At 37.2% G+C, this 25,399-nt stretch overlaps 1 protein-coding gene across 2 annotated transcripts in view; it reads right to left on the bottom strand.

The window, feature by feature from the left end:
- LOC134746652 (cytochrome b5 reductase 4) overlaps positions 1-25,399 on the bottom strand; it is an 86,718-nt gene that overhangs the window by 35,888 nt on the left and 25,431 nt on the right. The window contains exon 2 of one of the 2 annotated variants that reach the window (XM_063681153.1): positions 22,963-23,326. In XM_063681153.1, coding sequence (XP_063537223.1) covers positions 22,963-23,320 — 358 coding nt within the window. In that variant the 5' untranslated portion in view covers positions 23,321-23,326. Of the gene's footprint in view, positions 1-18,904; positions 19,393-22,962; positions 23,327-25,399 lie in introns of those variants that run through there. The other variant, XM_063681154.1, reaches the window with a different exon arrangement.

Below are 25,399 nucleotides of genomic sequence, written 5' to 3'. Positions count from 1 at the left end.
TATTGATTCCATATTTGTAATTGTTTTTTGTAAATTTTGGTTTTGTATTGCTTGTAAAAATTGACATGTAAAAGTGCCCCTGTGGCCTATTTGCTGAATAAATGTTTGATGTTTGACTCTTGTCTATTATTTTTATTCCGTGTTCAATAAAGTATTAACATAAACATTATTAGCATTAACATAAACACATTAATATTAAACTTTGACAAAATAAAGAGCACCAGCATAATCTAATGTACTCAATATTGAAGTTAATATAAAAACCCGATTCTCCTAGATTAATTCCCTTCTTATATTCAAAAGGCAATGTCATTACATGCCATTAGCCCCGACTACGTTTCCGACGAGACACTGCTCAAAAAGAGTGATTGACGTAACAAATTGCTCCCATTGTACCACCCAAAACGCGAAATCGACATTTCCTATTCTGAAACAAGAACATGATTGTTGGGGAATCCGAGCACTCGGTTGTGGATGACACATGTCAGATTGTATAATCCTTTATTAACTGAGGTTTCCTTTATTACGGAACTCGTGCAGATATCATTCGCAGTTGTGATTAATCTTTACGTATTAATAAAACGGATGTCCAACAATATGACCGCAAATAGAGAAAAGAAGCATGATGTTGGGATGACATAGAGTTAGACCAAGAAAAGTCTGCATCGATTTTGATAGCAAACGCAGTGCAAGTGTTATTTTAAACGTTAAACTTCTATGAAATTATGACGTATAAATAACACTTGTACTGCGTGTGCTATCAAAATCGTTGCAGACTTTTCTTGGTCTCACTCTATCCAGTCATACAACTGACTAGATCATAACACACGTACATGTAATCATTACACACGTCATATTCAGAACTTTACATATGAGAAAACTGACATCGTTTCGAAGACAACAATTTTAGGTTGAGAAGACATAAAGCCACGTATATTATTAACTTTAATAATAATAATAAGCCATCACACCCGGACAGCTAATGGCGATCTGAATAGGAAGTGACGTCCCTTAGGTCCCATACCCCGGAGTCGGTCAGGCTCAGGCCCCTCTATTCGGCTTGCCTTCATTGGCCGGTCGAAGTGAACACTGAGCAGAGGCCGCAGGGCTCTCACCTCTGGCTTGCTTGTACCGGCCAATCAGAGTGGGGGTCAGAGCTATATGCTCGCAAAGGTGGAAGTGAAAGATGCATAAGACGCGGGTTGGTACAGTGTCTATTCAGCCTTCGTTGTCTGTTGGCTTCAGCTCCACGCACGCGTTCCAAATGTGTACCTACTCGTATAAAGACAGACAATAACAATAATAATTCCGACCTACTTTTACCAAAATTATGAAACTTGACTACCCCAAACAGAACTTAATTTTGTTTACCCATCCATGCAACGTGTGAGACGTGTGCTCTTTTTATTCAAGACGAAAGTAGAGGACCCGCGCGAAATCGCCTTTTCATACAAACGTAGTCCTCGTTTTCCTCTCTGGATATATTATTGCAAATATTTTGACACAATTTGTTGTATATCAAACACGGCTCTGCCCCTACGTTTGATTTTTTTCGAATTTTTAATTATTACACGAGTTGGGAGCATTTTAAAATTTGTATGAAATTGTTTTTCGCTACTATAATTTCTACAATAATCAAATAAGCTATGGTTATAACCATTGTTATATAAAATTATTTTCCATAATGTCAATATCTAGAGAGGAAAATGGGGACTACGTTTGTATGGAGAAACGGCCGTCCCCTTACCTCTTAATGAGTTTAACTTAAACTTTTATAATTGCTCAGCAATTAGCAAACTTAGGACAAACTCCGAACAAAATTACAAGGAGTTTGACACAGCGAAGCTGGGTCGGTAGGTACTTTGAAATTTATATAGCGTCCAAGATTCTACTTGGGTCATAGACTATCTTTTATAGACTCTGTGTTGCCGACGAGTACCGAGCGCCACACTCTGTATTAAGAACGCCCTTACACTTGAAAATAGGAAAGCCCGTTTCTATAACACAATAGGCCATTTTCGTCACTGAACCCGAATTTTGACTCGAGCCAAAGTGAGATCTCGGATATTTATATTAGTTTCAACAAGAATAAATGAAAGATGGTAATGAAAGAACTACGATCTTAATTAATAATGTTAAGTACAAAGAGAATAGTCACGTTTGTTATTATGCTTTAGAAATGGCTTCAAATCTAAATCGACAACCAACACGACTCGATTTTTAATTAATCAGCACTGGTGCAGTTTTGCCCGAGTCAAACCGGGGCATGATTATGCTTCATCTATTAGGTAAGTGATATGTAATTTGAACTCCGCTGAAATTGACGAGGATTGAGGTCGCCTGCATAAGTTGTCTGGGTAGCAAAGTTGCAATTATCAAAGACGTAAATATATAGCACTGAAAGTAAATGCGAATGAACAAAATATACTTGGTATTAGAAGTGATACGCCTAATGTCAATAGTGAGCTAGAGCAGCGGTAGGAAGGTAGAGTTAGACCAAGATAAGTCTGCAACGATTTTGATAGCACACGCAGTGCAAGTGTTATTTGAAACGTCAAACTTCTATGAAATTATGACGTATAAAATAACACTTGCACTGCGTGTACTATCCAAATCGTCTTGGTCTAACTACTCTAACTTTAAATACATTTATTCTCCTTTTTTTCCTTCGCAAACATTGAAACATTTTGTAATTTGTTGAATCAGGGCTTTACTTTGCGTAAGTCCATAGTAAATACTACAATATTATTGCTTCGTATTTCCGCCAAATAAATATACGACGACGAAACACGTGTCGAGTTTCGTATTATTTGTGGTGGTTTGCTATATTTATTTGCGTATTTCTTTTTGGGGTGAGAGGTGGGAACATAAATTGCATGTAAAAAAATACCTACGCAAGCATAATGGGTTGGCGCTACTGAACTAATAAGAGCCCGGTTTTGATTTTAGCTTCTTTATTCTGAAACTGTTACATTGACGCCGGTGACATTGTCATTTATAACAATTATAACTATACTCAGGCAAACCACCTTTTTCAGTAGAAAAATTAAGAAAATCAAAGTTTGTATGGGAGGTCGATCCTTCTACTGACAAAGCTGGCTTATCAGAGTATAAAACGGATTCGTGTTAAAAAAGAATACCTTTCTAGCGTTCACAAAATGCTACACAAACTCTAGTAAATGCACATATGAATAATTTGCTTTTAGCGGGTGCATCCACCGTCTAGCGCTCATAAATTGAAAACTTTAGTTAAATAGTACTAGTATACCGCTCAAAACGAAAAGGCATTAAACACGTACATGTTTGTATATTTATACCACGTTCTTCCTTTTCGACGGCAGCGGTGCTGTTCGCTTTTGTTAGAGAAATCCAGTAAGCTGCACGTATCGAGCTTGGAAGCGACTATAATTTATTTTCCGTCGAGTTTGAAAAATCTCTTACAGCTGTTCAGTATCGACTCGTATATATAACATGTGTCGTTTTGTCGAAATTATGTGATATTTAGTTTGTGAACGCGGGTACCCCTACATAAACTGCAGCTCTGACAGAAAATCCTAAGTAAAAACTAAAAAAAGGACCGAGGTCTGCTGTCAGTTTTTTCCCACAAACCCTAACCAATCGTAATGAAATTTTAGAAACTAAGGGCCTGCTGCTATACACCAAACCGTCTGTCACCGTTAAAGCCTTCGCTAAATTTCATAGTATGGAAAGTTTTATAGATCTCTGCTAAAATTAAATGATCGTGAGACTTATTTCAAAATATTTAGATCAGTACGGTTTCACTCACTATTGCCTATTTCGTGCCTGAGGAAGGATTCGATTAAAAACAATAGTGAGTGAAACCGTACTGATCTAAATATTTAGATCTCTGCTGCGTGAATTTAATCAGTCTGTTAACTGTGGTTGGTGCAACTGGCCCTAAATAAGAACGAATTTAAATATTTCCTATTTCATGTTATTATAACTGTGTTCGTAATTTTAATGTAATATGGATTCTTTGTTATCTGCAATAAAGATGAATTGGTTGATATTACATGTCGGTCTATGTTGTTTTTTATACTCTTCTAAAAAATACTTTATTTTGAATAAATATTAACGTCCACTAAATCCTGCATCCACCAGGGTGGGCAATATTCAAACCTACGAAAGAATCTTTGAGATGGGTTATTAAATAACGAAAGTCAGATGTAATATAAATAAAAACCGGCCAAGTGCGAGTCGGACTCGCGCACGAAGGGTTCCGTACCATTACGGAAAAAAACAGCAAAACAATCACGTTTGTTGTATGGGAGCCCCATTGAAATATTTATATTATTCTGATTTTAGTATTTGTTGTTATAGCGGCAACAGAAATACATCATCTGTGAAAATTTCAACTGTCTAGCAACGGTTCATGAGATACAGCCTGGTGACAGACCAAGACAGACAGACGGACAGACGGACGGACAGACGGACAGCGGAGTCTTAGTAATAGGGCCCCGTTTTTACCCTTTGGGTACGGAACCCTAAAAATATAGTCGAATTCAGATTTCCAGAACCTTGTTTTATGTTAGTTGTTTAAAAATAAATATGGATTAAGTAGATACAACTGTGATTGCAACTTGCGGGTCTTGCGGTTCAGAGATTAAACAGGACAATAGACCAGACCTCTTCTCGTCCTTAATTCAAATTGGTTTTGTAGACACTAAATAAATAATTTGATTTATTTGACGAACGTGAAGGTAAGGCTTTGTTTACGCCTGTTGGTATCACGTTGGAAACGGTGATTCATGATTTCATGATATCTAACTACCTAATTACTCCTAAAAGTGAACTGATAAGATAACTAAATAAACTACTATAAACACAACGATTTAACTTATCGATCTAAAATTACAAGCAACGTAAATAAACACTACTAACTGTTTGATATCCTAAAGTTATCTGCGCCCTTCGTTTAGTAGGACAATATAAACATTTCAATTTAGTTAGGTAGTAGGTAAGCACGTAACAAAGGGACACGCAATTAAATACATGCGATGTGCTCACAGAAAGCTGTGATGGAAGGCTAGTACCCAAGAGTATGAATGCTGACCATTTGACAAAATTCAGGTTAAAAAAAATTGTATTAAATTATGCAAATAACATATAAAATTGTTTGGATAACTATGCGAAACTCGGTATTTTAGTAGCTTCGCACACTAGTCCCAAAATATTTACGAGCCCGTTTTTAGGCCCTCGGCGGACCGAACCGAAAACTTTCGGATTGCGACTTGCCCGAGGAAATTCCCAAATGTTAACCGTTGCCGGAAAATCGTATTTCGAGCTTATTTGATAGACTTATCTACTTAATCCAATCCGTACGCTATTGATTACCGTACGAATGTTTTACTTGGTTTTACCTTTCAAGCATCTGAATACCTACTCGATCGGCGGCGAAGCTCGTATAAAATTACATGATTCAAGCGCGGTGACGCCTTCGACGGCGACACTGGAATTACTTTTAAACTCCAATACTGATTGTGACTTCGTAATTTTCTCAGGATTGCTGCTTTTCAGCTTTGTGAATTTCAAATAACTGAGACGTCTGAAATGAATAGGTATATAACTATTCCTATGATCCTAAAACGACCACTCTGTCACGATCGTATTTGTCTTCTATGAAATAGAAAAAAAAGTCGAGAGCTATTGCATGTCCTTCTGTAGCTGTAGATTGCAATTTTCATAATATTCATTTAAAAATAAACATCTCACACATATGTGTGTCACACAATTTATTTATTTATTTATCGTATGGCATATCTCTACATGTCACTGCATTATAAAATTAAAATTTAAAACTAGAATCCTTAAAATAATCCACGGCTTTCCCAGTCAAGGTCTTGAGCTCTTCCAAGTTGCCACCGAATTTGGTGTTAGGACATTCCAGCACCATGTGACGGATAGTTTGTTCCGGTTCTCCACATCTGCATGCCGCCGATTCACACCATCCCCATTTATTCCTGTGGTATGCGGAGTTACCCACGTCAGTTCGGAAGCGGTTCAACAGACACCAGACACGTCGTTGGGTAGTGAAACCTGGAGGTCTAGTACGGGGGCTTAGTTCGAAGAAGTCGGTTGGCGCCTTATTTGATTGCCACTCGTTGAGCCAGGCATTCTCTACCTTCCACAGGGGGTCCATGTCGTTTAACCTAGCTAGTGGTGGATTACGGGACTTAAGCCTGCGATCAGTCTTGGTGAGCACATCGTCGTGGATGGGTAACGTTGGGTCTCTACGTAGCTTATCGAGCTCGCGGTAAAGGCACTGCTTCCGGCGTAGGTGAGGTGGGGCGATGTTACTGAGGGCAGGTAGCCAGTAGGTAGGTGTAGGGCGTATACAGCCTGTGATGAGGCGCATGGTTTGGTTCAGTTGCGTGTCACACAATGATAAATTACAATATAAATTATTCTTACACTAATCTATATGAATTTATATTATGATCGTCAGATTCGTCAGTTATTTGGCATGCAAACATGTAAACAACATGTAAACATGTAATATGTATTAGCTATTATTTATTTTGGAAGACTATAAGATCTAATTTTGTTTATTAACATTATGCATAAAATTATATTTTATACGTGAATATCTTGAAATTAAATCTTAGTCTCAATTCTGGAAAAGGGATAGCCCAGGGGACTGCGCTTTAGGTAGTTTTTATAAAAAAAAAAACTTAAAATTATTTCGTTTTAATTACAAGCGCTCCAAATATGAATATTGTTATGCTTTAATTTGTAATTTTATAATTTCGAAAATAATATTTATTTTCCGAAAATAGGTCCGACAGCTGTTTACGAGTTTACAGAGAATCGCCCATTAATACCTGTGTAAAATTTATTATTACTAGATATTGAAGTTATGACAAAAGATACTAATAAATTAACTATAATACAAACAAATTAATGTACAGTATATGTGTATTTCTTAAGAGCTAGTTAACTCTACTCCAATTATACTCGTGTATTTATTACATACCTATTCATTAAAATTGTAGACATCAATGTTTTCGCTCCCGCTTCAAAGAAATTGCGTTGCAAATCCTTCAAATCCGCTTTCTTCAGTACTTCAGTAGGTATAAAATGCCTTGGCCTCCAGCTAGACTATAACACTCGAAATGCAGATCTTCGAGATTCCATTGGCTTATGCCTTGTCTGAGACTTTAAAGGACTTCGACTGAACGTCTTAAAGGTAAAGCAAGCCAAGAAAACTCTTGCTATGTACTTCATTTGTTGCAACATGTAACATTATTTGTTATTTACATTATTTCCTGTATGGAAATTGATTTGCGTCTATTTTTGCAGCTAAGAGCAGAGTAGCGTAGAATAGCCACAACAATACAGCTGCATGTAATATCAAAAACAATACGGAGTGTCGGTGCCCCGAGTGACACTCATGATAAATTGAAGTAGAGTTGGACCGTTCTTGTATGTATTTTCTATGTACATTTTACCAAATGTTATCACGATAAAAGGCGTTTTGGGACCTCTGAGCTAGCACAGATCCTTAACTGATGTATGGCACCAATGAATATATATATATATTCGAGAGATTGTTCAATACACCCGACGACCTATTTCATATGTGGAATAAATCAATATTGTACATACTCATAATTTACGATCAAAACCGATATAGCCGTTTCATGCGGTGCCAAAGTTTATTGAACGCATCATCGTTGATAGCTTTATTCGTTATTATAGACGTATAAACTATAATAATATGCCATAAGAAACGAAACAAGGAAATATATTGTTCTCTTTGATGGACACTATCCGTAAGGTTCTATTTAATTTAGAGGTGTTCTGAAACAAAGAAGCTTTTAATGGCCCATTACTCCGAAAGAAACGATGTCGTGACATACAAAGGTAAAAAATCAATATCGGTAAGCACAGTAAATCGTGTTTCAGTTTTAAAGTTAATTACTTACGAACGTATTGGGTTGGGTTTTTACGTACGAGGTATTGGAACGGTCATGGTTTGAAATAATGAATTGGCAATTTGAAACGAACCGGATTCGTAGCCAGAGGCCGGGAAACTTTGTAAAGAGCAAGTTTACAAAAAAAAAACTATCTGGGTTCTTCGTAACATTGAAGAGCGGGATGCATGGGTAGAGCGACTTTCCTAGGTATTTTTTTGTTTACTCGGGATTTCTGAATTGCCACGGGATATACGATAAGCCTTAAGAACAGTCCCTACGTCACAGTATTTTTTGTTATGGAGATACGGGTACCTATCTACCTATTTAACATGATAAAATGTTAATATGTTTTCCATAATGATAACATAACAGTCCAACGACCAATCAGACTTTAACTCTGTTTCGTATAATGTAATGTTTATTGGCTAACACCGAAATTATCTTTGTGCCTTATATAGTAAGTCCGTATTTTGTCTAGAAGTCTTCTAAAAATCGATTTTCGCTCATGTTATCTCGGATATGGGTATATTTGGTATCAATACAATGCATTCAGTATGATGTCCTGAACACAAATGTATGAGATGACAAGCGCGAAAATGGTGGGAGTAGTTATTGTGACGTCATAAAGTCGACAGTACAAAGATTTTTACTTTTTTCTTTTAAACATACGTTGTGGGGTACCAAATGAAAGGGTTTTGTGAGTAGATTACAAATATATAACATAGGTACTATAATTTTTTCACTACTTGGTCTAACAAAGTAGAAGAAAACCTCCAAAAATTTCACAATGCAGAGTTGATTTTGAACTGCTCTAGATTGAAGACTACTGAATGAATTATTCCAAAATACATATGAAGTGACTATGGAACAATAAAGCAAACAAAAAGCCACGCATCCTGAAAACGGGGCTCACCTCTCCGCTCCATCCAACTATTAAATGTAGTTAGAGATGGTTGAAGCATTAAGAAAACAAGCAAATAAGCATACCTACATTAAGGTCGGGTTGCACCAACCCGTCTGTCACCGTTTTAGCATTCGCTAAATTTTATTGTATGGAATGTTTTATAGTTTTCTGCTGCTTGACGTTAATCAGTCTGTTAATTGTGGTTGGTGCAACTGGCCCTAAGTATATGCTTATTTGCTTGTTGCATAACCAGAATATCTTATTAATCTGCGATAATAAGATGATTCCTTAAAATAAAGCTTCACAGACAATTCATAATAATGGCGTATTCAAATTTCAAAGGCTTTAGCTACTTTGTTGACGGACGCGTTTTGCACAAAACAGAGGCACCTACGTAAACGTATTTCCGCTTCTCGACGGTTAGAAGGTCGTCTTGTAATTCTCTCGTTTTTAGTCTATCGCTAGTCTCTCGGGACCCCGTTATTCATGAAACGCAAATTATCAAAGTAGGCTTTGGAGTCAGACGAATTGCAAGCCAGTTAGTAGACAACACGAACTCGTGTTCGTGACTGTTGAATTAATGCTAACAGAATTATGAATTCACATGCACATGAATATGAAAAATTACATTGCTCGCGGTGCCCGCTCCTGCATTTTGCCAATTCAGTTTACGAACGTAATGAGTTTTCCAGGATTCGTTTATTCATGTAAACTACCGACTGTCTTTTCGCATTGTTCCTATAAATATTGCTCAGCTTTTCCGTTTTCCCTTAATTAGTTATTCCAGTTTTATATAACAAAGTTCATGGTTAAATCCAGACCGGTTAGCCGTATCATCTTAATAGGTCAAATAGATGCGAGGTAAAATAGGTTTCAAAGATGTACGCAAATGTCGTTCTTATATTCGAGCTTTAACGATAGTGACGCTGTCAATGTATTTTCATACATTCAACGGCAACGGCGGCATTCAAATTGCTGGCCTAAGGCAAACAATAACTGCACCGCACATTAAATACGTTGCACATTTAGGATAAAATATTTGGTTTTTTATTGAATTTCCGCTCATTTATCGAGAAAAGCAATGCAAGCAGGCACAGTGATTGACTGCTTACTATACGGCATCTTAAACTTTTTACTACATACTTAAGGGGCCCACTGACTATCAGTCCGCCGGACGATATCGGCTTGTCAGTTAGAACAAAAATTTGACAGTTCCGAACAACTGACAGGCCGATATCGTCCGGCGGACTGATAGTCAGTGGGCCCCTTTAGCTTAAAACTTGGCTTATTACATTTTTATCCCAGGATTCATCCTCTGAACGGGGTGTGATGGGGATGAATAATTAGCACAGGCGGGGAGGATGCAGAAAGGACTATTTTTAAACAGTCAAAATCTCAAGCAAGGATAAATACGTAGTTAGATGAACATTGCTTGGATTTTCCATCAATTATAGATCTAAATAGGTCGATAATGATCAAATAGTTTAAATAAATACGAGCTTTTAAATTTTAATAGAATATAATGACTAAAGTATCAAAGGAGTATAATATATTATCACAAAAACGCGTCTTCAATTTACCCGTTCCAAGAGTAAATTCAGCTTTTGGCAAACGTTTTGGGGAACGCATCAGGGCGTCTACATACAATGCTATAAATAAACTATGTAACCTCAGGGATTGCACACAAATGGAAGCGAAAAAACTGCTTTTCAAACTGCTGCACTCACAAAATTATGCCGAGACAGAGGCCATATTTAACAAAATTTAGTTTCAATATTGTGTCTAGATAAAGCCTTAGTTTGTAGTTTTAATTGTAACAGTCTGATATTTAAATTATAATTGGTTCCCCGCGATACAGGCACTGCCTAGTGCGGAGACCCCTGGAATGTCTGTAACCTTTAGCTGAAAATAAATGATCTTTATTCTTATTCTTCTTCTTAAATGTGTCAGAACCGAATAATGGATTCCCTTATGTTCAACTTGATATACGCGATGGGGCCGCCGTTCTCAATCCCTGGGGATGCCTAATGGGTGTGTAATTAAGTAAATCAGTCAGTCTCGCGGAAGGATGGAGCAACTGTTTTGTGTTACAAGTAAGATTAACAGGTGTACGCAAACACTGTAATTTACCGCCAGAGCGACACGTTTGTTAAGGTAACATACAATACAAAAACATACAACTAAATAGGTACAAAGGAATACACAATAAAAGGCATGTGTAGAGCTAAAACACAGGCGGTCTGATTTCTAAAGGTACACCATACAAGTAAATTTCTATAAAATTTCAAAAAACAAAAAAAAAAAACAACATTTATTTCGGACAATACGGAATCCATATAACGTGTCATTATATCATAGCAAACGTCAGTTGGACCGTCCAACGTGTGACGTCATCACACTCTGTCGAATTTGCGCCAAAAATTATGAGCGTTTCAACCGCTCAAAATTTTTCAACGTTTTAAATATTTTTTTAATAAAATAACGTGAAGGTTTACAAAATATTTATATTTTTTCCGGTGTTCAAACTATATATATTATGATTACAAAAATTCATGCATGGAGCTAATTGTTTAAGGTGGTCGCCTTAGTGTCTTAGAGGGATCTTGAGAGATGGCATTTAACTAAGCTGCGTTCGTCGTATATTGGCTCCAGGAAACATGGCGCCCCGCCTACGTTTGTTTATTTCGTTCTACATGACCCAGTTTCGTCCGGTCAAAAGTAGCTTATCTAATATGAAAATATCTAAAGAAAGGGTAGGTATTTAGTGCTTTCAATCTTTTCCAGTCCAATGAAAACCTACAGACAAAAGGAATTCATACAAAAGTAGAATGTAATTCTTGCAATCCATACTAATATTATAAATGCGAAAGTGTGTCTGGCTGTCTGTCTGTTACAGAGGTAACTCACGGTTAAACCGAAAAACTGATTTAGTTAAAATTTGGTATAGAGATAGTTTGAGCCCCGGGGAAGGACATATGGTAGTTTTTATCCCAGAAGTCATTCTTTAAGGGGGTGAAAAGGGGGGATGAAAGTTTGTATGGGGAATCGATAAAAAGCAGATGGGATAAAAAATAAGCTACCCAAATTACTAACTCCACGCAGACGAAGTCGCGGGCAAAAGCTAGTGTAATATATGTGAGAGTTTGGATGTTGGTTAATACCTACGTATTTAAACAAAACAGCGAAAAGCAGATATAAAAGTCGTGTTTTGTAACTTAGAGTAACAAATCGAGATCGTCTCGCAAAGTAATGAAATATGTGGAAAACCTTATATTGAGGGAGTGTGATTAATGAGTTTTACGGGAGGGGGCAAAAGGTAGTGCGAAATTTTAACAAAATTACAACGAAATGTACTTAGCCTGATGAATGAATAGCAATAGCAATTGTAACGTGTAATAGAGATTTAAACAACCCTGAATACAAGCCATGTTATCGCCAAAGTTAGGGTTAGGTACTAGGGGTTAGGTACTAGATAGATTAATTTCATGGATTTAATTTGTCCAGCATATTTCTAACGCATATTTGATTTCTCACAATAACTATTTTTAAAGATACTTTTAAAAAGTAGCTCTTAAAAAAGATACAAACAGACATTAATTTATTTAGATAGTGTGTTGCCGATGACATAGTTCTGGCTGCCAACACGGCAAATGACGCACAACAACTGTTAAACATGTGGACAAATGCACTTGAAAAATATGGGTTGAGGGTTAGCAGGAGCAAAACTGAATACCTGAAATGTCCTTTTAGTGGCAACAGTACACCGGAAACTATCTGTATCGGAACAACACCTATTCCTACTGTAGAAAAGTTTAAATACCTTGGCTCTATACTTACACCCGATGCCAATATTTGCGCGGACGTGTCACACCGAATTAATGTCGCCTGGCAAAAATGGAGATCACTTACTGGTGTGCTGTGTGACCCACGTATCCCCATAAAGGTCAAGGGTAAGGTGTATAAAACGGCGGTTCGTCCGGCGTTACTATACGGGTCTGAATGTTGGACAACAAAGAAGTCGCACGAACAAAAGGCACATACCAATGAGATGAAGATGCTCAGGTGGGCGGGAGGTGTAACCCGAATGGACAGAATCCGAAATGAATACATACGTGGTAGTTTCAAAGTTGCACCGATCGCGGATAAAATCCTTGAAAATCGTCTTCGTTGGTATGGCCATGTCAAAAGAAGAGAAGAAGACCACGTGGTACAAATTGCGCTGAACCTACCAGAACAGACAAGGAGAGGCAGAGGTCGCCCCCCTTCCACATGGTGGAAAAACATAGAAATAGACCTCAAAAAAGCCCAATTGCCTGAGCAGACAACCCAAGATCGTACGACTTGGCGCAGAAAAGTGAGGAGACCCGACCCCAAATAATGGGATAAGGAGAGGATAAAGAAGAAGAAGAAGAAGAAGTGTGTTTTCTACACGGTCGTCAGACGTGTTGGACAGAAACCGGTGGAGGCAGATAATCCGCTCCAGATGCAACCCTGATACTGACCACGATCCCTGGGATATATAGCCCTCTAAATATAACCACCAATAACACCACTGTACCTCAGGTAGACTCAGCTAGGTACGCTTCGGCTTAAGTGGGCTTCGTAATAGATTCAGGGCTGACATGGTCGTCACACATTGACTATGTAAGTATTAGTATGTATGCGACAAACTGTCCGCCGGTTGCTATGCACTGTCTAGACTCGCACCCACCTTATCTCCTAGCAACTTGAGGAAAGCATACTTCGGTTACTTTCACTCAATTTTAATTCAAGGGTTTGATTTATGGGCAACGTCTGCTAATCGTGACAGGGTTTTCAAATTCAAAAGCGAGCTTTGCGCATCATAGATCGAAAACCGGTAAACCATTCCGCTAAAAACATATTTAGACTTCATAAAATCCTTACATTACCAAGTGTTTACATAGTGACTGCTTGAACATACATTTTGTGGCAAGTTGGCAACCTACATAACTATAAAACACACGGCTAATCTACCCCAAGACCTAGACGCAGTCGGCACCTGTTGATGCCCCCGCGCAGACGTCTAGCTATAGTGATAGTGGCACGGCAAATGGTGTTAAAGCTATGAAAATCGGCACGATTTATCTTAAGTCCATATAAATCAATTTGACTCGAAGCACCAAAAAATTAAATTAAAATGAGAGGAGTTATAAAGTCATCTTTTTTTTGTATGGAAAATTTATATTTTTGTTCTGAAACCTATCGTGTGTATTAAACCGGCTCAGAATGCCCTTCATATAATACCACACACGATAGGTTTCTAACCAAAAAATATAACTTTTCCATTCAAAAAAAAAGATGACGTCATGCCCCCCCACCCTTTATTTTATTTTTTGGTGCTTCGGGTCAAATTGATTTATATGGTCTAAAGATCAATCGTGCCGATTTTCATAGCTTTAACACCTCTTGCAGCATTTTACTGAATTTCGGGGTGAACCGCCAGGACTACTAAGGCTCGCGCGGCTCTCAGCGTTGCGGGGATCCATTTGTATTAAGTGTGTATATGAACACAAAAAAAAACAGGATAGTAATGCCTCATTTACAAAAAAAATAAAAGCACTCCTCCTTATTGACCTTGCGTGCTACAATGTAAACGAGTTTCTGGAAAAAGATCGTTGATCCTAACACTATTCAATCAAACCTTGTACATATAACATGCAATCTATTTTGTTTGACATGTAAATGAGATGTCATTTGTCAATAAATCATCTGAAATCAGAAATGTGATCCTCAGACATCAGACATGAGGGACCAACCCGAGAGAGATAGCGTAAAAGTAATTATTAATGTAAGTGTATTTTATTAAATTTTTTGCTAAATACCGCTAGCAAATACCTATTTTAACCGATTTCAAAAAAGGAGGGAATTCTCAATTTGACGGAATCTTTTATTTTGAATCCTCCCACATCCCATGTTTTTTGTTATAACACATAGAATCGTATAGACTAATGAACAATAAAAGTCAGTAAACTTTTATGAAATTACTTCTATGTTACACATATTTCCACGACGTAACAGTATTTTTTAAGCCCAAAGACTGGCACTGCCTTGCACCATGCTCTTAGATTAAGTCGCTGCTGGGAGCGTTAGTAAACACAAAGATAGATATAACTCCGTAATAGATGGATACAGTCTAAGGAAAAAACGTGCCTCGAAAATCACGAAAATTTGATTCTCGATCAGATGGCGCCACTAACTTTGGCCTACTCTCGTATAGAGGGCGTTGACGGTTTCGTTTGTTATTTAACAATTTTAACGCAAATCAGTGAAAGAACATGGATCAAAATCATAAAAATAATGCAAATAAAAAAAATCATTTATCCATATTTAAATACATTTTATCGTATTTTTATAAAACTTCATTTTTAATTTTAAAGTGTGTCGATAGATGGCAGTGATTTTACTGTAGTTACAAAATTTACGATGACAGTACCGCTCTATCCTATTATATCCTCTTTGGTAAACATCTCAAGCCGGCGGAAGCAAAGCTAACGAGCAGTCGTCGAGGAGTAAGAGTCGCATTCGAACATTACAACTTCATCCCTATATGATCTGATTCGTACAATACTCACATCTCAACATCGCATCTCGCTTGCGCTCTAATGTATAGCACGAGCGAGATGCACTGACAGAAATGTCAAAATGAGATCGATCAAGTTGTTAGTTTGAATGCAGCTCCGGGTAGCGTAGTCACCAGTAACAAGGCTGCCGTTTAATTATCTGAATTAACTGAGTAACGGTTTCAATAGGGTTATATCATCACATCTAAGATATAACTTTAACCACGGGTATCACTAATCTTCCGGTCGAGTCAAGTATCACAACAACATGTCATGTGATGATAGCGTGATTTTTATCGTGCCGATAACAAGTTCCACTGCGAACCGCTAGATTTACCAAAAAGTTTCTTCAAATTTAGCTTAAATATCGTGTACATAAATCACATTCTCTAGCTATTTGCAATAGGGAATATTACGCCAAACACTGCGTAGGTGGCGCCACTACCACAATCTGAGGGTCTATCGCGAAAAAAGAAAATCGAAATTTCGTTACGAGTATCTGACATCTCTGTCACTCTTGCATATTCGAGCGATAAATTTCAGAGAGCGAAATTTCAGATTCGCGTTTCCCGCAGGTCCTCTATAAACAAACCGCCTTGATGGAGTCATATTTTATTATCTCTGAAAACTTGTCAAAAACCTGTTAAAGGTACAGTATGTATAAGTTGCTCTATGGTTTATTAAAAAGGCTAGTGCTGCACTCTGGTGGCAGAACATTGCAGTAATATCCCCTATTAGTAGGTACTCTATATAACAGTGCGTAAGTATCATTCACTTCAACTCTCCTGTCGACACCAATTAGCCAATTTTGAAAACATAATGAAAACTTACAAAATGTATTGATGTAGGTACGCACATTATTTTTCGGCGCGATTCGGGAAATAAATTAGAGATTCACTAGATATGAAATAGTAAAGATATGTGACGTCTCACGGGTAAATGTACCTTATGGCGGTTGGCGCTTACGCTATTAGTTATTAACGTCGGTCCAATTAATATTGGGTGGCGCTTACGTCGCCGTAAGGTACCTTTTGTCGTGGAACGTCACATATCTTTACTATTTCATACTTAGTGAATCTCTAATTCATTTCCCGAATCGCGCCGTTTGAGTGACCACAAAGTGCTACGCCGTAGCGCCCGTAGCGTTTCAATCATGTATGTAGACTTGTAGAGGAAAACAATAGAAAGACGCGCGTGCGCCGCATGGAACTATTGACAATCACCCTTTTTGCGGCAGCGGTGTCTCCCATTATGATCCCAGATCACAGATAACTATCTGAGCAGACTTTGTAAGTAGATACATGGTTTTATTACTAGTATCGCATAAACGTAGTATCACTACATAGTATAAAACAAAGTCGCTTCCTGCTGTCCTGTCTGTCTGTCCCTATATGTATGCTTAGATCTTTAAAACTACGTAACGGATTTTGATGCAGCTTTTGTTTTAAAGTGGGGTATTACGGCATTTTGCAGCAGATGCCTGTTTTATCAGGACAAAATTGAAAAGCTAAGGTACACATGAGTAGGTTTTGATATGTATCGACCTAATTTCGGACTAAATACATTATGTATGCACCCGGAGCAGGTTTGCAATTCAAACGTGGCCGTACGCCATCGTGGCTTTTGCCAATATGGTAATCATTTTGTAGGTAAGTACCTACATAATTAGAGTAAAGATAAGTAGGAAAATTAATTAAGTAAGGTCAGATGGGGTGAGACAAACATAGTTTATTTTACTCGGGGCAGGAGTAACAGTATATGAGGATTCCCTACAAGTGTTACTCTTGTCCTTGTTACTATTTGTCTTATCCCATCTGACTTCATTAAAATCCGTCAAATTCGGGTTAGAGGGATAGTGAAACGGAATTACAATATCTAACTCTGCTACACACACCGCACATAAGAGCCGTAGTGGGCATTGCAAAACAACTTTAAATTTTGAATTTCTTTTTCAAAAATATAATACCATTTGTACCTACTTATGAGTTTTCCATTGACTTTCACAGCTGGTATGCCCGAAGAGCATTCGCCTAATAGTTGAGTAACTATTTAAACTCTAGAATGGAAAGTACTACTTATAGCGTAGCTAGTAGGCCTAGTAGCGTGTTTCAAATTATCAAAGCAATTAAAACAGCACTCAAATCCTATCTAGTTTCCGAGTATCTGACCGACACCAATTAAAATATAATATCCTCCAGCCAGCCTATTCATCATCAGAAACTCATTAACATACAATAGCGTTATTAAAATGCATACGAGGATGCTTTATCAGGCAATGCCTTGCAAGAAATAAATTGTATGCTTATGCTTCCCATTCTGTTTCCAAATTGGGCTCTGCGACATTGTTAAAAGATAGGTATACCTATTAGGTAATGAAATGACATCACATTTGGCAAAGTGAATTCAATATGTGTACGATTTAGTTCAAACGCGCACTTGTACTGAAGTTAGTATATTTGTCGAAATACTTAACGTATATATCTATCTCCTATTTACACACTCATTCGGTCCTAATGTTCGGTGAGTCAGTTGTTTGGTAGGTATAAATGAAATTGAAAATTTAAGGTCCGATTGCTTCGATGAAAAAGGGTTGGTAATTTCAGAACCTTTCTAAAATAAAAAGATGGATCCAATTTATTTTTAGATTTTTTGTATCTGTAATAGGATGAAAATATAAAAAACCAATACCGAAATGATCCCATAAGAGCTCCATTAACAAAGTTTTGTACGGAGCTCTAATAAATGGAAATTTAGAAAATCTTTTTAACCTCTCTATTGAAAGAGTTCATGATTCTGAGTTGAAAAGTATAGGCACATAAAAAAGTGAGGGTGCGGTTTTCTTTAAGTAGATTTTCATTTAGGAACGAGCAAGGTATGCTAATGTGACAAAAATAGTTTATTTCCTTTATTTTTATTAAATATTGATACCGAATTGTATGCCATGTGGGTCGATGACCTTTGTCAAAAATACGAAAATACTGTTTTACCCAGTCTACAATGTCCCGGGCAATTTTATTTCACCTATAGGTATCTCCGGCAAAATGACTTCGTTAATAACATTACGCCATTATCCTTACTTAAATATGAAAGTTACTTGTTAATACACCATCGGTGGGGAAAAAACAGAATTAGATAGCAATTTATTTAGGCGCCGAAAAAGCGTTTTTTGTTAATTGTACTGAAAAAGCCATTATACTCGGGTAACAAGTTTAATTAATTAACGAAAGCTTGACTACGAATTTTGCTTCGATTAAGACTGTAATATCAATAAGTCAAATCCTAGTCAAATCGCGTGAAATATCAGAGTATTCAGAGTAAAGTTAAGTATTCATAAAGTGTTTGGCAATTGGGACCCCTATTTAACTTTCTGAATGAAGTTGGTTAGGTTAGCTTTGCAAAGTTGGCCGTGGGTACTTTCGACGAAAACGTAGGGGGAGCTGTACGTAGGACGTGGTTGGCATAAAAAAAATCGAGGAAGTCACCTGAGGTATCAGGAGGGTCAGGGGGCCGATGCCTCTGCCGGCCGTTCCACCAGCACCCGCAGCAAGGCATTTCGGAATCCTCACTTAACTGACACTGTTCATTTCGTCTTATGTTAAAGAAACACGACATCAAAACTATTTATCATTATTACGTAGTAAACATTTTCGGCATGTTTTCAGTCATGGAATTTGGGAAAAAACGAACGAGAAAATTTCCCAGCGGCATTGGCGTGAAAACTTTGAATCTCTGCAGTTAAATATTACAGGCGTATGAATTGTGCCCTAAAGCCGAGTAGAGAGTGTCACATGAATATAGAATCTCGAGAGCCGTCAGTTTGCGTTCAGGTCGGGAGAACTTGTGCGATTGTCGGCATCGCGTTTGACGCACAGTCGCAGCCTGATGGCACGCGCCCGCCCGACGCGGCGCTCTGCGCTGAACTGCGGTTAAATGATGAGGGTTTTCTATTTTCAATGTCATGTATCTTTATGCTGTCTTGTTATTTTTCTTCTTTATGTGACAAATGCTGAACGATTTATTCTAGTATATATAACGATTTGTTTGTGTTCCTAGCGAGACAATCATCGGCCGAAATTGTTAATTTAAGGAAAAAGGGGGTAAAGTAGTTTACTTTAAGAGCTTAATTTAGCCAAGCAAGTGACAAAACATTCCCAAATTTAACCACGAGCCTTTCGAGTGTTTTACTAAATAGAGTTCTAATATGTATTTAAACTGTTTATCAGAGTCACTAATGAAATGATTCATAAATAGAATGATGTGATTATAATATACATATGTAGTTTATCATTAATGATTTTATTGAACCTTTTTCACAAAATACAGAGAGCCATATTGAGCTGGTTGTGAAAAATAAGCAAAAATAACCACAACATTACGCAATTTCTAAAGGTGCGTAATTTAAAAAGCTTGGCGACTTAAGTGCATACAAATAACATAGTACTACTTATAATAATTATCCTTCTCCATTTTAGTATTATAAAGAATAACAGATGCGAAGAGAAGTATATAAATTAGTTAAATTATGATAATTTTAGCGGAACGTCAATAGGCATTATGGATAACCGAAATCTTCACTTGAATGAAAGATACTCAAACAAAAAAGTCTCTCGACTTCGACAATTTTGAAATATCTGAGGAGCTACTTTCGAATTTCTGAAGTGATTGCCAGTGACATTGCTACTTTTGTGTAACTAAATGATCAAACAGAACCTAGGCAGTCGGTAATTGTAGAAAGTATTAAGTGTTTTACTCCTCCTACTACCTGACTGCTTTGTAATAAGGCGAAAAATGTAAACAAAAATTATCTTTGACGTCAAATGTACAAAGACGAACGTATCCTTTTTATAGGGGATATTACTGCAATGTTCTGCCACTAGAGTGCAGCACTAGCCTTTTTAGTAAACCATAAAATAACTTATGCATACTGTACCTTTAACCGATTTTTGACAAGTTTTCAGAGCTAATAAAATATGACATTGATGCATCAAGGCGGTTTGTTTACAGAGGACCTACCGGGAAACGCGAATCGACACTGACAGATCATATCCATAATACCTAATAACAAACTCATAATTGGTTATTACAATCAGAATACGCCTTCTAATCTTGTTATTGAAAATAATTTAAGCCATCGAATGTAGAGGTGGATAACGCTCGTTCGTAAAAAAACTCGGAAAGTGACAAGGATATATTGCTGTTGCATTAACTATTCAGTACTTTTAGTAGTTTCAGTACCTAATGAGATACAAGGTTTTTATGAATAGTGACAGAATTCATCGATCATCATTTGGAATAGTCTTCAAAAAGCAATGTGGAATTGCGCTGAAGCTTCCAAGAATATCAAAAATGCCTTTCCAGTTTTAATTATACTGAAATTATTTATTAAAGACCCGCCTACTAAAATATGGCGAAAAAGATGAAAAGGAAGCTATGCATAATAAAAAAATACATCCAATTTTACCGACGTAAGTAGTCTTTTGTTTGGCCGGGCTATTTTTAATACCAAGCAGTCTATAAATATTTTATTATTGGATGAAAAATTATGGCGTGGACGTAGGATGCTGTCGATGTCCAGTAACGTCCAGATAAATTATACACATAGGGTGAACCAACTAAATAGTAAATATACTGACCTATTCGGAAAATATCATAAGATTATATGAAAGCCACCATAACAAGTAAGAGGAGAAGGGGTACAGAAGAATCATTGTAATTACATACTTATGGCGATGTAGGCGCCACTACTTAACCTTAAATAGCACTACTTAACCGTATTTGCACAAATATATTATGTATACCTAATATCGTTCCTCAGTAAACAATAATAACGGAGATATAGGTTTATGTGATCTGTTCGTATAAAAATAATCAATTATCCGTTTTTCTCTGCCTCCGCGCTGGAAAAGCACCTTTAGTTGACTAGATAATCTATGCAGTGTTTTATGACAACGTGTCGTAGCCAGGGCCTTTGTATAAACTGAAGTGCAACTTGAGTGGATGCAGCCCCTACTTTATTCACTTCAGAGGGTAGGTCGGGGTAAGAAAATAGCTGCCTATCTTACCTACCTTAACGTGCTAAAGTTTGTTTGCTATTTTAAAGAAGGCATAAATACGGAGTTTGAAAAATAACTGAAAAAATATCAATAGTTTTAAATAAATGGATTCGGCTGTGGAATGAGCTTCCTGCCGAGGTTTTCCCGAGGGGCTACAGTATGGACATATATATTTTATTTTTGTATATGTCTTTATTTCCCTAAGACAAATAAGATGAATAGTTAAGGCTTTAAGAAATATTTAATATGCAGTCGTTGTACAATGCATATTTTATTACTCACATATTTCCCATCTCATGGATGATTGCTAGAAATTCCAATAAATGCTTATCGATGCTGAAAATGCTCGAGAAATAGTATATCAGACCTAGCCTGAGGTATAGATATATTAACTATTGGACTCTACGAAATAGCGTACCGACTTTATTTATATACTTACCTATGTTTAAATGTTATAGACAGATTAGACAGTCGCAACAGGAAATTATTATTTAACATTGAACAAACCTCGAATATTTCGAAATTACCACTTTAAACTACGTACCTATTTATTTATTTAACCTTTATTGCAAAAAAGAAAATCATACAGTACACAAGGCGGACTTAATGCCATTAGGCATTCTCTACCAGTCAACCTTTAGGCAAAGATGAGATATAGGTATATGGCCGCTTTAACTAACTACGACTTGGAAATGAATAATTTGCGTTATATCCAAGGTCTGTATGTATAATAAAAACAAATCGAATTGAGTATCTGAATAGTACAGTGGCCAGAGGGCCTAATACACCATTCGACGTGATTGTACAGTATACTACCGAAAAGTGGTATCGTTGTGTTCGGTAGACTCTACGAAATAAGAACTTGTCACTTTCTTAGAGTGTGTGGGGGGGATAACTAATCCATTCAGCCATTTTCAATTTAGAGCAGTTCAAAGTCAAATCTTGAGCGTAGCGAGTGATTTAAAAACACGATGTAAAATAACTTTGCTCTCGTGTTGCCCATATAATTTTTCACCTAAGTAGTGAGAATATATTAAAGGTTAAAATGTATTTCGAATTTGTAATAGACCCCGAATTATGAAGATGGCAGTTCATAGCCTTAACTAAATTAAAAAGCTAAAATACTTTGTTTCATTCCCTGGAGTAGGCTTGTTCGAGCTGCTGAGGTGAAAAATATATTTGTTGGATTTTCTTATTTATCACGTTATATTAAACCTGAAAATCATGTTTTTTCGAACACATTTACTACAATTAAGAATAGTAGAAATAGTATTCCTACTTAAAGTATTATCATTTAGATTCACACTACACCAGCATTACTGCAGAAGTAATGCAGCGCGACATTACTGCTGACTGCATTGCTGTCGCAAATGTCACAAGTCGCGCTGCAATATTGTAGCAGTAATGCTGGCGTAGTCTGAATCCGAAGGTAGCTTTACTGTAAATCAAAGCAAATTTGAAATGCTGACAGCGAATAACAGACATACCTGTAGCCGACCCAGTGTTGACAAGAGGTTCGTTCAGTCCAGTTTGCTGAACTATCGTCGTCGGTGGAGAATTCATCTGGTCAGCAACAGTCTTCTCTGGTTGTGGCTGCACGATCTTCATATAAGGAGTAGGAGATGTAGGCAAGGACAACGGGGAAGACAACCGTAAAGGTGATGTGGGTGTGCCTAGGTTAGACGGTAAAGACAATTTGGACTCCGAAGAAATAAAGGGTTTGTTTTTACAAAGAATAACAGTATTTTCTGAGGGTTCGGGAGTGCAGAGGACTGTGGGTAAGGATATATTAAGCGAGCCATTTCTTGTTGGCGGCGTGTTGACTTCGGGCGGCGAGTCAGCCATTATGTTCTATAAAGAAAATAGCGCCATTCAGTTTTATGGAGACAAATTTATGGGATCTGTACGAAATAAAGAATGATAGCCATATCTTACTCGTGCATGGCTTACAAACAAAGATATATTTCTTATATATTTGTCGTAGCAAACACAATATACCTAACAAAAGATGATTATTTGGGTTATTTTATCACAAAAACATTTTCTATTTTTGCAAAGCCATAAATTACATTTACTCGTACTTGAGAAGAAATAAATAAGTTTGTACCTGGGGCTGCCGTTCTCAAACCTTATTCCCAAAGCATTTAGGTTTCCCACAAACTGGCATTAAATATGTATTCATTGTGACCCAGGAGATCAAACCTACATAACTTATAGTAATTGACAGCGGGTAAAAATAAAACAAAATATATTTTAAATTTATCAAAGCAGTTTTAGTAACGAAAAAATAAGTAAGTAAATCACCTTTCAATTCTTTGATGAATATTTGTGACACTTTCAACCAAAAGGTACCACATTGTCGCTTGTTGATAAGGTTGCTTTCTAATAGAAGCTATATGGAAAAAGCGCCTTAATGACCTGCGACAATAAGTGCCTTTTGATTAAAAATGGCACATTTATTCGCCAAGAGTTCTCTAACAACCACTATGTTAATGCAACTTATGTGGGAGACCGTACCCAATGCAACTTACGCAGCCTACCGTACGAGATCGCATCATCGGCAGCCAATCAGCGCCGATATCATGACATCTAAAGCCCCTGTGATTGGTCCAGGACGTTGCTACGGAGGAGCCGATCCCCACCTACTCAAGGCATTCGCTATTCACCGCATTACCAGATGCACGCATACGTGCCTTTTTATATATACTTATACCTTTTCTGATTTCTGTACAAATTGTACTAGTTTGTAATTAAAGTATTTAAAACGAAAGGCGTCGTCTACATTATTGCTGCTGAACCCGCTCCAAGAGGCTACGAGCTGAACCTAGCCATATCCACGCGCGTACACACTAGCATTTGCAAAATTTTCTGTTAGAACGTGAGCTCGCTCCTAGCGCTTACCGATGGAACGGCCTTAATGCTGACTTGTAGTTTCACATTTATATCGAGAATCAATGAAAGAATTAGAGAACAGGAACACGACGCGACGTATTCTATTCATGCCGTTCGACTTTCGACTGACAACAGTGAAAAAAGAGTATACTTCATCAAGCTCATGCCTGAATAGAGACATGGAGATGTGACCCTATTCAAATGTGGCTTTCCATCAGAGTGGTGGTGGAATGGTCCTTATGCGCATGAAGCATAAGGACTCTTCTCTGTGGAAAGCCACAAATTATGTTTTCACCTCAGCAGCTCGAACAAGCCTACTTTCGTCACTCCCTGGAGTGAGGAAAGTGCGACTTTCATTACTCCAGGGAGTGAAACAAAGTAGCTTTATAATTTAGTGAAGGCCATGAACTGACACTTCATACTACTATTACTTTTTTTTTCTCTGTATTATTCTGTGTAATTCGAAATACATTTTAACCTTTAATATGTTCTCACTACTGAGGTGAAAAATAATATGTGCAACACGAGAGCAAACTTATTTTACATCTCGTGTTTTTGAGTCCCTCGCTACGCTCAAGATTCTAACTTAGAATCACTCGCTTCGCTCGTTATTCAATTATAGAATCTTTCGCTTTCTTGGGACTCAAAATAAACACTCGCAAGAAAAACCAACTTTCCTCTCTTGTTGCACAAATAACTATTATTTGGCTAAGACAATTTTTGTTGATTAAAATATTTTTTTATGTAATATTAATACATAGATTTATGTCGAGTGTTAGATCCATTCGTTTAACCAAAGATAGATATAACTCCGTAATAGATGGATACAGTCTAAGGAAGAAACGTGCCTCGAAAATCACGAAAATTTGATTCTCGATCAGATGGCGCCACTAGTTTTGGATTACTCTCGTATAGAGGGCGTTGACTGTTTCGTTTGTTATTTATAATTTTAACGCATACAAGTGAAAGAACATGGGTCAAAATCATATAAAAATAATTAATGCAAATAAAAAAATCATTTATCCATATTTA

This window comes from Cydia strobilella, chromosome 13, assembly GCF_947568885.1.
Source record: "Cydia strobilella chromosome 13, ilCydStro3.1, whole genome shotgun sequence".
Lineage (NCBI taxonomy): Eukaryota > Metazoa > Arthropoda > Insecta > Lepidoptera > Tortricidae > Cydia > Cydia strobilella.
This window is presented reverse-complemented; position numbering and strand designations above follow the sequence as displayed.